The 13885-nt window shown below is 36.9% G+C and overlaps 1 protein-coding gene across 1 annotated transcript in view; it reads right to left on the bottom strand.

The window, feature by feature from the left end:
- The window catches only part of lsamp (limbic system associated membrane protein), a 725983-nt gene extending 718918 nt beyond the window's left edge, over nt 1-7065 (bottom strand). Inside the window, exon 1 of the mRNA XM_028045633.1 lies at nt 6815-7065. Within this exon, the coding sequence (XP_027901434.1) occupies nt 6815-6878 (64 nt within the window). The 5' untranslated portion in view covers nt 6879-7065. The remainder of the gene's footprint in view (nt 1-6814) is intronic.
- Nucleotides 7066-13885: the final 6820 nt, after the last annotated feature.

Below are 13885 nucleotides of genomic sequence, written 5' to 3' on the forward strand. Positions count from 1 at the left end.
GTGGGTGTCTGCTGCTCTTCCAAACTTTTTTTAAGCCTTGTTCCTGCTTCTTTAAAATCACTTCAGGTGGATGCCCTTGTCTTCCTAGGTTTGTGCTAAATTTTTTCTTATTCTCAGATCATGAATCAATAAAGGTTCAAAGTATGTGACAACCTAATGAAGCAGGAATCATAGAAAAAAGTACTAGGTGAAGTGTGTGGGATTAGGCTGGATCTACATCTTTCCTTAGGACAATATTAACCTCTAGATCAAGGGTGTCAAAGTCCAGTCCTCAAGGGCCGCTGTCCTGCAACTTTTAGATGTGCCTCTGCTGCACCACACCTGAATAGAATAATTAGGTCATTAGCAAGGCTCTGGAGAACTTATCTACACAAGGAGGAGGTAATTAAGCCATTTCATTCCAGTGTTTTCTACCTGTGGCACATCTAAAAACTGCAGGACACCGGCCCTTGAGGACTGGACTTCGACACCTGTGCTCTAGATCAAAAGGATAGTCGTCCAAAATTTGGCTTTTTGGTAAGGATTTTTAAAAAAACTTTGGAAAGCATTTATTTTATTGACTGCTGCAATAAAGAGAGGCAGCATGCTTGCTTAGTTTCTGCTAACCTTTCAGAGCATCACAGCTACTTGTAATGCCACTGCTGATACAAAACATACTGAATTTGAACCTTAAAATCGAAAAAGTAGGCCTTGTTCTCATAGTATGTTGCTCACCCTCCCTATAATACAGGGATGCCTCTTTTGCCCTTTGTTCAGTATTGCCATATTTTTTGTAAAGTAAGAGCATCACCGGATAGAAGTGTTCACAACTGTCTGAGAGGAGGTGAATACAAAACAGCAAAGGCAGCTTTTATGTGTGAGGTAAAGCACCTATGTAGACTTTGAACTTACTTTTGGTGGGAATTTTTCCCTGCTTTTCTGTGTGTGTTTTGTTTGGTTTTTTTGCAGGGGGAGGGGTTACCTTTCATCTGTGCAGTTCAGGTAAAGCTCTATGATACTGTCAGCATCAGTCAGATTCAAAATCTCAAAGGATTTACAGCAAATTTAAAGAAAATGTAGTTCCAGATTTTGGTTACGGAACTACAGGGATATCCCTGCCAATGAAATGTTTCAGATTTATACTGAATTTCAGGGTACAATCATAAAAGCCTTATTGGATCAAGATCCAGTCTGTGTATTCAGAAACTCCAATTTGTTTGTAAAAACCCAGAGGGCAGAGAGATGATAGCTCTCTGCCCTCTAAAAGTAAAGGTATGCAAACAGGATAAGATTAAAGTACTATTAAAATTGCATTTAAGTAGTCAAAAGAACAATACAGTAGCTGTGTTTCAGTTAGAAATGTTATAAAAAAAACCCTACCAGATAGATAAACAGGCCCCCACAGACACGCCTACATGTTCCCAGAACCTCCTTCTGGTCTTCAACAGAAAATGGGGGTGTGGAAAGATCCCAGGCCTCCTTCAGCCCACTCCAATGAGATGTTAGGGGTATGGGGAGCCACAAATAACACCACACAGCAGTTGGCATGCCAACAAGTTTGAAGCTAACCAACACTCAATTTACTACACCTAAATCTTTGGTAATACTAAATCTAGTATTACCACAGTAATGCCCCCCAAAGGTGTCAAACATATGCACACAAAAAGACAACTATGATATTATTGTAAAACCTTTGAAAGGAATATTTTTGACATGTGTGATTGATTGCTTTTCAATGTTAATACTTTGTTTTACCATTCAGTGTCAAACATTCACTGAAGTATAAAATATTCAAGTACTGCTGAGTTGCTGTACAACTTAGTAAGAGAACTTCTCTATATGTCATTCAAAGCTCCAAAACATCCCAACAGGCCATTTTTGATTTATTAGAGGTTGACAATTGTCTGATTTCTAAGGGACCAATTGTTCTAGCCACTCTGACAGATTTACACCACATGTCTGCACTCTGGAGCTTCATACACAGCCAATGTAAACACTAAGCAGATCACTCGAGAGATATAAACAACACTTTATTAGTATGACAAAGTACATTGTGTTTTTGGGCTCTTTCAAAATATTTTGTTTTGATCATATATATATATATATATGGTAATCAAAATATTTGTTGACCAAAAATTAGTAGTCAAGTATGAAAGTCATTTTTCAACTGAAAAAAAAAACATGGTCTGAGTTCAAGCACACACTTGAGCATGTTATGGGATTAAAAAACAGAACATCTTATATTATTTGGACAAAGAGCTTTGTTGTAGTTTTCCACTTGAAATCAAGAGAAATTATCTCAGTCCTTACATTTTTAACTGGTGCTACAGGTGTATATGTGTAAATGAATAATACAGAAACAGGCAACAGAGAAATCTGCTGCTTTCCTGTTTTGGACAGACAGCAATGTGAATATCAATAATATATTGTTTTTCTACACCACAACAACCAGGAGATGTTGAAATAAACATGGTTGTTTTTTCTTACCAGTTTCCCTTTGGTTGTGCAATCAATAGCAATGAAAAACAAACCTGTCTCTAATCAACAACACTGGACTTCTGCAGACATAAAGTACTTCTCTGGAATGAAGCTTGATTAGCAAATTCTATTAGAATAAGTCAGTACTGGATACTTCTGCTGGATTCTGAATATAAAATGTAAACAAAAATTTGATGAATTTTTCTGTGATAAACTGGTGACTTTCTTACGGTGTACCCAACCTCTTACCTAATGACTGCTGGAGACAGACACCAGCCTTCATTCAACCTTTACTGCTCATTACCCATTTTAAAAACATTTAAAATAAAATGAAAATGAAAAATATGTGATGGAGTTTGTACATTTTCCTCAGGCACAAGTTTGTTTTCTCAACTCTGACTTCTCCGACATGACCAAAGGAATGAGGCAAGTACTCAAAATGAGATGGGTAGAAAACACCAATAAAGCAGAAGCTGGGTTACCACTGGACTTGAGAGAATCATCTGGCATCTGTCACAGAGAACCTGCTCCTCTATATCACTGTTTCTCAACCCTGAACCTCAAGACACACTGCCCTGCATGTAGTAGGTGTTTCCCTGCTTTGACACATGTGACTTCAAATGATGGCAGATTAACAGGCTTTTGCTGAACTGCAATTATTTGAATCAGGTGTATTAGAGCAGGGAAACGTCTAAAACATGCAGCAGTGTGCGTTGAGGACCAGGGTTGGGAAATACTCATCTGAATGCATTTCCTGATTAAGCTTGAGGAGGACCAACTGGAGAGGAGGAAAACAACACACACACACACGCACCCCCTCCCAACACAGCCCAGTGAACATGACACCATAGGTTAATTGGTCGCTCTAAATTGCCCCAAGTGTGAGTGTTTGCTTGCATGGCTGCATTTTGTGTGTCTGTGTTGCCCTGTGATAGACTGGTGACCTGCTGAGGGTGTCCACACTCAACCTAGCCTGAGACCTTGCGAAGACAAGTAGGTATAAACAGTAAATGGATCAATATTTATATTGCACTTTCACAGAATATGTAGCATGGGGATACTTTATAATAAACCATTTCTTTCAAAAGCTGGAAACAACCTCACAAAATAAATCAATTTAGTTCTTTGCTAATTGAACGTGGTGGGAAAAAATAGGTCAGGTTGAGAATTTGAGGAGGTTTTGCAAAAACTGCAAGAAGAGAGGTCACTGGTTTTCAAGTCTAAACAAGGCTCACCAGAAACATTTGTTGATTCAGTCAGTAACTGAAACAGCCTGTAAGTGTTCGTTTTATTCATCACTTTCCCTAAGGAGAGTTTATTCCCATGGGCAACATGTCATTTTCAACCTCTCTCACAACCTGACAAGATCATTGGGGTGTCGCAAAGTAGAACGGAGAGAATGCAATCTTCCACTGAGAATATTTTCTTCTGAAAATAAATGATTTCCTTCATTAAAGGAGAACATGGTCTGTTTTTCTATGCCTCCTTCAGGGAGTGTTGCTGAAAGGGTTGCTCTGATTGCTTTCTAAAACACCACTTTATGTGTCTTGTATGACAGACGAAGTAGCACGGGATGCCATCATGTATGTCGATACATAGTGGCATTCAAGATCTAAAGGCAAGAAACTACTAAACGGCATCCTTCAGGCTCAAAGGCATAAGCTAAAAATGGTAAACTATGAACTACAACAGGAACAAGTGAAAAGCACCTGTAATTTCAGCATAGAATCAGTGACTGCAATTAAAATTTTAACAACAGGAGAAATACAACTAAAAGCACAACACAAAAGTCAGAAGGCATCCTTTTATTTTGAACAGCTACTGCATGTTTCTTTGTAAGTAATATCGTTCATATTAATAAAAACACATTACGTTCAATTAGCATTTTATCTGGTTCTGTAATTTTTGCATTGACAAAGTTGACAGAGATTATTAGTTTTATTATTATTGTTTCCAATCAGCAACTATATAACTGCGTTCATTGCGTACTTAACAATAAATCTGAAAGAAAACTCTCTTGGGAGAGTCAGTCATGCAAACATGGCCTGAAATTGAATACAGAATCGGGCAGTCTCTTTGTCTGAGGTAATCATTCCCAAACAGCTCACAGAGCCAGCAGTGATACACTCACACAGACACCCCGACAAAGGCACACTCTGAATGTCTTTGGGGATGAGCTGCTGCTCTGTGGAGGATCAAGAGGATTCAGAAGGAGGAAGCCCAAGTAAGTCACAGAATCCCAGAGTGACAGACCCAAGCTGCAGATTTCATCTTCTTATCAACTGGAATGCATTACTAGCAATGAAATTCATGACCAGCCAGCACAAGGAGACACTGTGCTGCTTTTATTAGACAAGTCATTATTATTGGGTATCTAAAATATATTAGAATACTATAATTAACAAGTGTAATAAAATATGAGGATGCAAAAATATACAAACGTATAAGTCTGACGACAAGCTAAAATTAATATCTCAGGTGGTGTTCAAACCAAAGGCAAAGTTTTAAGAAGTAATATCTTTATATCTATAAAAATAAACAATGATATAACAATCTCTGATGTGCAATAGTAAGTCTTGCCACATTTTAGGAGCTGTCGCAGCAAAAGCACAGCTTCCTATATACTTATACTTTGTTGTACATTTATGAATAACTTTTTATGGTCCAATAACATAATTAAAGTGTTAATGATGACCAAACTCTTTCAAATGAAATATCCATCACATCTAATCAGAAATGTGGTATGGTAGTCTTTTAGGCTAGAGCATCTACCATGAGGGTACAGCTTTAAAAAAAAGCATGCCATACAAATTAAGCCTGAACACAAAGCTAAAATCCCTTAATATTTATTTGTGTCCTTTATTTGGAAAACTGTTGCAGCAGCGTAGGTGAAAAACACTATCAAAAAACAAGCAAGAACAGAACTAACTGATAACACAATTTCCTGTGAATAAAGTTTTGAAGTTAGGACCACAGGAAGGCTTGTAAGCAATTTGCCTTCCTTGTTGATAACCAATACTGATATTATTCTGACAGGCCTGTTTCCATCCAAAACAACTGTTTAAAAATTTGATGTGACATTGTATTTTGCGATATTTTTGATAATGATGATAATTTAAAGAAGCCAACCTGTTGATCATCTATAAACTGGACATGTTGGTAATAATAAGAAAGAAATTTTGATTGTGTAGCATACAAAGTCTTAGAAGAAAATATTTAAAATATATTATAAGCTGATCAAATCATGTAAAATCACATGACAAGTACAATGGGTTAGACAACAGTACCATTTACAGTGGTATTATTTACACTGTTTAATTTAAAGATGCTAACCTGTTGATCATCTATAAACTGGACATGTTAATTATTTCATGACAAATGTTTGGAAAAACTGTAAGCAAAATAGTGAGGAAAACTTTAAATACTTAATGACATCCAAAAAAAAAGATAATTCACTTGAGTAATGAAAAATTACAAACCATCTGCAGTATTATAAAACTCAAAAGCTAATTCTTCTCATCTCCCCAATCAGGTACATCACACAATCCCGGGTCATTAGCAGCACACCAGCAGTTTTAAAATGAATTCATAATGCTTGCACAAAGCTTCATCTTTTGACCAACTTGTGTCTTGGATCCAACTGATCCAAGACACAATAAACTGACAATTGGATAAGTTTATTGATCCAAATGTCAATTTCATGAGACAAACTAAATCTGCTCTATTAGTACAGTCACTGGGTGAACACAGAGGAATCTGGGGTCAGGTGGTGTAAACGAATATGGAGTCATTATGTTTCACAAGGCAGATTATATGAGTTTTCATACAGACTTGTTGATTTTGATTGTTGTGTAAATTTGAGCTGGGCATTCTCAATAGTGTGTCATATATTCAAATAATTATATGGTGCATTTATGGACTCGTCCATGTAGAAAACGTAAGAAAACGAATATACTAATTGGTTTCTGTCTCTTAAGCCAACATTTAAAAAAAAAAAAAAACAATGTCAGCAAAAGTTTCTCAAGGAGACAACACAACAAACTCACATGTAAAACACAAAGCAGAAACAGGTCATCTGTAAAGGCTATGTTCAAGTCAGATCCTTGCTGTCTGCAGTTTTCATCCTATTTATTCTTATCTGCTCTGTTGAAGCCCCTGCTGTGTTTACTCTACCCTCGCTGAGCACATTCAACACACTGCAACTTTATATCTCAAGTAGATACGTGTGCGGCAGAACCAAAACAAACGTTTACATGCCCCACAAGCTAATAATAGTTGATCCAATCACAAGGACTCCAGAATGTTTTCGCATGCTCAGTATGTCCTTGTCACTAAACGAGTGAGTTTGTCATCTTACCTTGAAAGGTGAAGAGAAAAGCAGCGCAGAGGATCCAAACGCTGTGTATCCAGAAGTAATGCATGGTGTCCTCTCCTCAGCTCCAGCAGCTCAGCAGTCCTCCAGAGGAAACTTGATGTCCTGTTGAGGTTCGGTGTCTGGGGACAATATCCTGTCCTGCTCTCAGGAGACAGAGCTCATGGAAGAGCCAATCTGCAGCGGCAGAAAGGGAAGCAAGGAACAAACAGTAGAAGTGCTGCAGAAACGCTGTGGACAAAGTCTCTCTCCATAAATCGGCTGCCGGGTGTGCGGCTATTTCTTGGCCTGCCATGCCATCTAGTGTTTGCAGAGACGCGAGGTTACACACAGAGACGAAACAGGTGTGTTAATTAGCCGCTGAGCTCAAGGTGTCGTCATGCACATTACAGTAATCCGATGTGAAATTGGGGTTTTGAAGAGCGTGTCCTTAATGGATCAGTGCTAAATAAAGTTGTCATGGAAATGTCTTTCAGGAATCCTAACCGCATTTATCCTCTGTGTAAAGTTTGTAATAGTAGTTTTAGTAAATTATAAAAAATAAAAAAATGAAAACAAGACACTTCTTGTATTAGCCTACGTAATGTTTGTAAATTAAACGTCCTTACTTTGGAGGGGGGGAAAAACATCACAATTAAAGTACCCCCTTGTACAAATTTTATTTATTTACATATATGTTTTGCTTTTAAACGCATAGATTGTTTTAGTTCTGCAATATTCTACGTGAAACAGACTCACTGCTGCCTCCTTTGGTTGAATGTTGGTTGCAGCAGAACAACTTGGTACAACTTCACAGCTCCACCTTGGGTATAACAGCATCTCTGACAGACACACGGCCTGCCCATGGTGAGTCAGGAGTTGAATAGTGTGTGAACGCAGCGACTCCATGGAGCATTGACGATGGCATTAGTCAGCTTTGCAAATGTGTGATTTATTTGCAATGTCAGCACGAAATGGAATGGGTCAACAGTATTTTTTTTCTCCCCTCCAGGGGTCTTTTTGTGGGCTCTAGTGTCCCTTATATGAAAGTAGGCTGACATGAAAGGGGGAAGGGGAGGGGTGAAGAAATGCGGCAAATGTCGCTGGCCGCGTCAAGTACTCAAGGCCTCCAAACGTGGGTCACGCTATCCCCTACGCCACCACAGCACGCCCCTACTGGCAACAGTACTGTGTTGAACAGAAAACTTTGTCAAACTGACTGCAGGGCTTTCAGGAAATGGGAGAGGCTCACAGCAGAACTCAATACTTGCTCAAGACAGCGTGGCGCTGCAGGTCATTGTTGCCATAAAAGTCTCCAACCACACAGAAAACAAATTGCTAAATGTACCACTAGCTGTTTACATTTAGTTGCTCGTTGACATATCGGCATAAACGTTTTCCTGTGACATCCAGGAAACATAAAACATTTAAACTGAGCTGTTTAATAAAACATTTCCTTTACAAACTTGATCTCACTCTAGCAATTTTCTAATTAAAATACTCAATCTTTACTGACCTAAGAAAGGAAAAGAGTCATCGTATTCCAAGTTGAGCGTTAGAAGAGGTCAGAAAATATTATAATATATAAACTCTGTAATGCTCTTCCCCTGAGATTTGCCCTGAATGTACAGTAGACTGTACTTCTTTTCTTTTCTTTCCTTCACTTATTCCACTAAGGTAAAAATGCTGCTCTAGATGACTGTGTCACCTGTACTTGAAGATTTAAAGTAAAATTTGTCGCTTTATGCTCTGTCTCCTGGTTGAGCAAAAAAAAGGCTATTGAGAAGTAATTTCTATCTCAGATTAACTCTAGCAGAAAATTAAATGTCAAGGTTTATAAATTTACAACTTTCAAGTCCTTCCTTTGGCTATTTTCTTTGACTTTGGTATATTAGAAGTTACATATCACACATGCTAATGTCCTTTCACACATCCGTGAATGTTATATGTGGCTACTATAAGTAGTCATTAAGACCTTTAAGATAATCGGAGTCAAATCTGCTCACCATTCCAAGAGTCAGAACAAAACATGCTGAAGCAGCCTTCAGTTTTATGCACCAAAAATTTGGAATAAGCAGGACTACTCCCACCCTGAGCTCCTTTAAAACAAGGTTTTAAACCTCTTTATATGCTTTTGCCTATCTTATTTATCTTTAAATCTGGGCAAAAATAAATCTGTTTTGATATGTTTTACTTTAATGTATGTTGTTTTTAATTTCTATGTGCAAGCACCTTGGGTTGCCTTTGGCCAAAAGGTGCTATATACAGTAAATAAGGTTGCCTTGCCTATAAAATATATTGTTTTTTATTTACAGGGCTGTGAAATATACGCTTCTTCTATAAAAGATGGGTCGGTTTTCAATCACTGTCACTAAACAAAGTTCAGCAGCTCGCTCAACTCTTCATCAAAGTATAAATTGTTTTTTTTTGAAGACTTTCTTCTCCTTTGAACTTGAAACCATTATTGTGCTGAATCTGTCTTCATCACCCTTTGCCTCTGTTTCCTATTACCCACTGATCCTCTCTTAGACTCCTGTGACCTTAGATTCAGAAGGTTAACGACATCTATTGAACTTCTGCAATGAGTCCAAAGGGCAATGATGTGGCCAGGAACAAAGCACTGCTTTATTTTCTTATGTATTTTATATTTTTGTATGTTATTTTTCTCAACCTTTGCTTTTAACTATATAATTTTTTTGTTCTATCCAAAGAAATATAAATTGTGTTCATTATTATTTTACATAAAGTGCTTATTATTCACAGTAAATAAATTAAAGAAAATTAAAGTAAAAATAAAAATGTAGAAATAACAAAAGTTATATATTTATCTTTTTTCACCTTCTCCTTCCCCTACCTAAAACAAATTGTGCATGTGTTTGCTTCTGTTGTGTGGTCATGAAACATCAAAAATTTTATTTACTCCAATAATTAGGTTCCATGGTACAGCCTTTGGTTGGAAAACAAATAATGTGTTCTTATTGCTATAAAACAACAAATTAATTCAAATGTATATTTCAAAATTGTTTTGTCGGCCTAAAGACACTTTTGTCTTATTCTGTAGGACATGTACTGAAAAGTGATTATTGTGGATTTGGCTGAAAAACATAAAGATCAATTTCTCTGACCTTGCAGCACAAAGAAAAAACGCTTAATCTTTCAAACTATGTTCAGATAAATCACCCCGTTAATTAGTTTAGATATAATCTACGAATCTGTTTCAATCATTATTTGTGCAGTCAAGAATAAGCAGATTACATCTTTATGACCATTTTTCCAATGAGATATTGTTGCCTTCTGTTATTGTCTTTGCTAGGATGAGATGTATGCATTTTTTTTTTTTTTAATTCCTTTATTTAACCATGTAAACCCCGTTGAGATCTGGATCTCATTTTCAAGAGGGACCTGGGCAAAAGAAATTTGCAATACATAGCAACCTGGTTACAAGATAAAAACAATTAATACATATGCACAAGTATAAAACAATAAAAACAATTTAAAAACAATGACACTGTTTCATAGAATCTTGTTGCCTATCTTTAAGAACTGCTCAAAATAAGTCCAGTGAAATCATTTCCGACATCTTAAGTTCAGACTGCAACTGATTCCATGCTGTGGGGGCCAACACAGTGAATACCTGCTTCCCTTTTTCAGTTCGAAAGCGTGGGACATGCAGAAGAATAATGTTATTGGAGCGAAGAGAACGAGAACTGACAGTTCTATGTAGGAGAGTGGATAAATATGCTGGGGTTAGACCGAGTAAAGATTTATATATCAGGATCATTAAATGATTGTTTCTCCGTACACTTAAAGGAGGCCATTCAGCTTTTGCGTACAAATCACAATGATGTGTCAGACGTCGACTACCGGTTATAAATCTTAAAGTGCAATGATACACAGTATTTAATGATTGAAGACATTTGGTCGAAGCATTCATATATAAAACATCTCCATAATCCAAAAGTGGCAGGAATGTCGCTGCTACCAATTTTCTTCTAGCTTTGAGAGTAAAACAAGATCCATTTCGATAATAAAACCCAATTTTCATTTTCAATGTCCATAGTAGATTTGCTATGTGATCTTTAAAAGAGAGTTCATTATCTAGAATAAAACCAAGATATTTATAATTACTGACAAACTTGATTTGTGCTCCTACAGCAGTGGTAAGCAATAGGGAGGTTTCTGGTAGTTTTCTAGCATGTGAGAAAATCATTGCTTTTGTCTTGTCCACATTCAAAACTATGTGTATATGTATACTATACTGTGATGATTCCCCACCTTTGAATAGAGGCAAAACAAATGCTGATTTCCATACACTAGGGATTTTATTAGAGATTAGACTTAGATTAAAAATATGAGATAATGGCTCTGCTATAAACTCTGCAGCCAACTTTAGAAAACAAGGATCCAGATTATCTGGCCCCGCTGATTTTCTGGTGTCTATGTTTTTCAGTTCTCTGAGAACCTCAGCTGTACAAATAGGGGAAAAGTTAAAAATGGTGGAGTTACACTCATTATTCAAAAACAGCTCATCAGTATTTACATTTTGGCTAAATGAATTTAAATCATCAAATAGAGATCCTACAGAAATAAAATGCTCATTAAAATAATTTAAAATTTCTAATTTATCAGACACCATTTTACTTTTTTTCCAAACAAAATTTGGAAAGTCACTCAGTGGTGCTTGCTCAGTAGCTGATTTAACCGATTTCCAAAATTTCTTTGGATCATTTAAATTTTTTGTCATTTCGGCAAGGAAATAGTCTGACTTTGCTTTCTTGATTAATGAGGTATATTTATTCCTCAATTTCCTAAAACTAAGCCAGCTCTCCTCAGTATTGTTTTTTCTTGCCCTAGCCCAGGCTGCATCTCTTTGTTTAAGCAGAGTCCCAATAGCTGGTGAAAACCAAGGGTTATTTCTCCCCTTCACCCTAATTTTACGTTTAGGAGCATGTTTATTTATTAGTCTTGAAAACTCTTCATAAAAATACTGCCAGGCAAGGTCTACATTATCAAAAAGAGAAACCCTATTCCAGTTAAAAAGTAGCAAATCATGAACAAAAGCTTGTTCATTTAAGTGTTTTAGATCTCTTTTGAACAAGATACGTGGCTTGGGTTTTAGTAACTTAAGATTTCTAACTGCACCTACTGCACAATGATCACTAAGGTCATTTGTAAAAACCCCTATCCCCGTATATTTATGCGGCGCGTTTGTCATAATTAAGTCTAGGAGAGATGATTTTAGAGGACATTTGTTATTAGGTCGGGTGGGGTAGTTAATTAACTGGGTGATGTTTAAAGAATCACAGATAGTTTTTAAGCTATCTGAAGATGCTGTCAACCAATCTAGATTTAGATATAATAAAACAAATTCATTGTTATTTAGGTCAGCTAAATATTTGTACAAATTAGGAAGTGCATCACAGCCTGCAGAAGGTGGTCAATAACACCCTATAACTGTGATATTCTGAGCCTTAATGAATTCAATTTTCAAGGCTAGAAACTCAAATTGTTTTGGAATGGATAGAGAAGATAGCAGTGTGACATGAAAATTGTTTTTTACATAGATGGCAACACCGCCACCTTTCTTGAGGCAATCACAACGAAAAACATTTTAACCTTCTAAGGAAATATTTTTATTTGTAATGGATTTATTTAACCATGTTTCCGTCAAAACTAAAATATCTGTATTGGTTGTTTCAATCCAGATTTTAACCAGGTCTATCTTAGGCAATAGACTGTGAGAGTTAATATGTAATATTAACCCCGTTTATTAGTTTAATATGTAATATGTATGCAAGCCCTGATCTGGTTTTGAATTCTGCTGGTGTATCAAAGTTATTGAAAATTGGACCTGGATTCGGTTGCACATTACCCGATAGTAAGAGTAAAAGTAGAATAAGTCTTTTCCATTGATCATTTACATTTGATACCAAGTCATTACTCCTGTTCTGAGCAAGATCTATAAGAGAAGATTCATTTAACATAAAACAGTTTCTTAAGACAGACAAGCACATTAGATGAACTAGGTTATCTGTTGGCATTTGATTAAAGTAGCACCAGTGAGTAATAAAATCTGAAGGAGTCCAAATTGTTTGATCGAGGGTCATGGACCAGGAATAATTCTTGAAGGAGTGGGCTGAGTTGTTATACAAGTCCACAGACGACTTTGGCGCATTTTCAAAGGTGTAAACACCTAAGAACAATATCAGAAAGAGTCTCATTATTATACTTATCTGACCAAATGTCATGTCCTGCCGTCACTTCTTCTTAGAGTTCAGGAAATTTTACAATGTAACAAACTGAGATGGTGTTACCAAGCGGAGATGACAGCTAGCATGTAGGCTAGCAGGCAGAGGTGGTAGCTGACGACGCTGGCTAGCAGTTAGATCCGATGGCGGCTAGCAGTCAGGATGTAATAGGATGATGTAAAAATCAGATTAATCTGTAGTCTCAGAAAGGAGATGAAGCTTTGATCACCTTGCCGTCGATCACTGCGATGTGACCTCTGGTAAAGGTCACCTGACCCTGGGATCTGACTTTGGTAATCTTGGGCCACAGTTCTCTTGCCAGCCGGTCTTCCTTAATAAAATCTTGAGCAAAACGCAGACCTTGTTCTTTGCACACCTCTGAATCCTTCGTCACTTTCCAGACTGTGTCTCGATGGCGCCTCCTAGTGGCGCCTCCTGGTGAACTGCAGGATGAAGTTCAAATTGAAGTTCAAAGGAGTTTAAGAGTTTCAATGTGTTCTCTTCAAAACCAGTTACATCTACAAATTGCACCTAGTGTCAACTGAAATCAAACACCGTTTTGATTTTTTTTTTATTTTGTGAGTAAATACAATGACTGAGATCATGTCATCCAAATGATTTAAAACACTACAAGAAAAACTTTTTAAATTGAGAAAAATAGAGATTGATACGTGATATCATGGATGTCTACTTCATAGTCAACAAACGAGGTGACATTGTTATGGGTAGGACCGTGTAATAGGCATCGATAGTGGCTTATCAGGGACTACATTGTGCATTCAGTTTGCAAACCTGATTCTTGAAAGGCTTTGTTCTTCTGAACTGTACA

The sequence above is a fragment of the Xiphophorus couchianus genome, chromosome 18, assembly GCF_001444195.1.
Source record: "Xiphophorus couchianus chromosome 18, X_couchianus-1.0, whole genome shotgun sequence".
Classification (NCBI taxonomy): domain Eukaryota; kingdom Metazoa; phylum Chordata; class Actinopteri; order Cyprinodontiformes; family Poeciliidae; genus Xiphophorus; species Xiphophorus couchianus.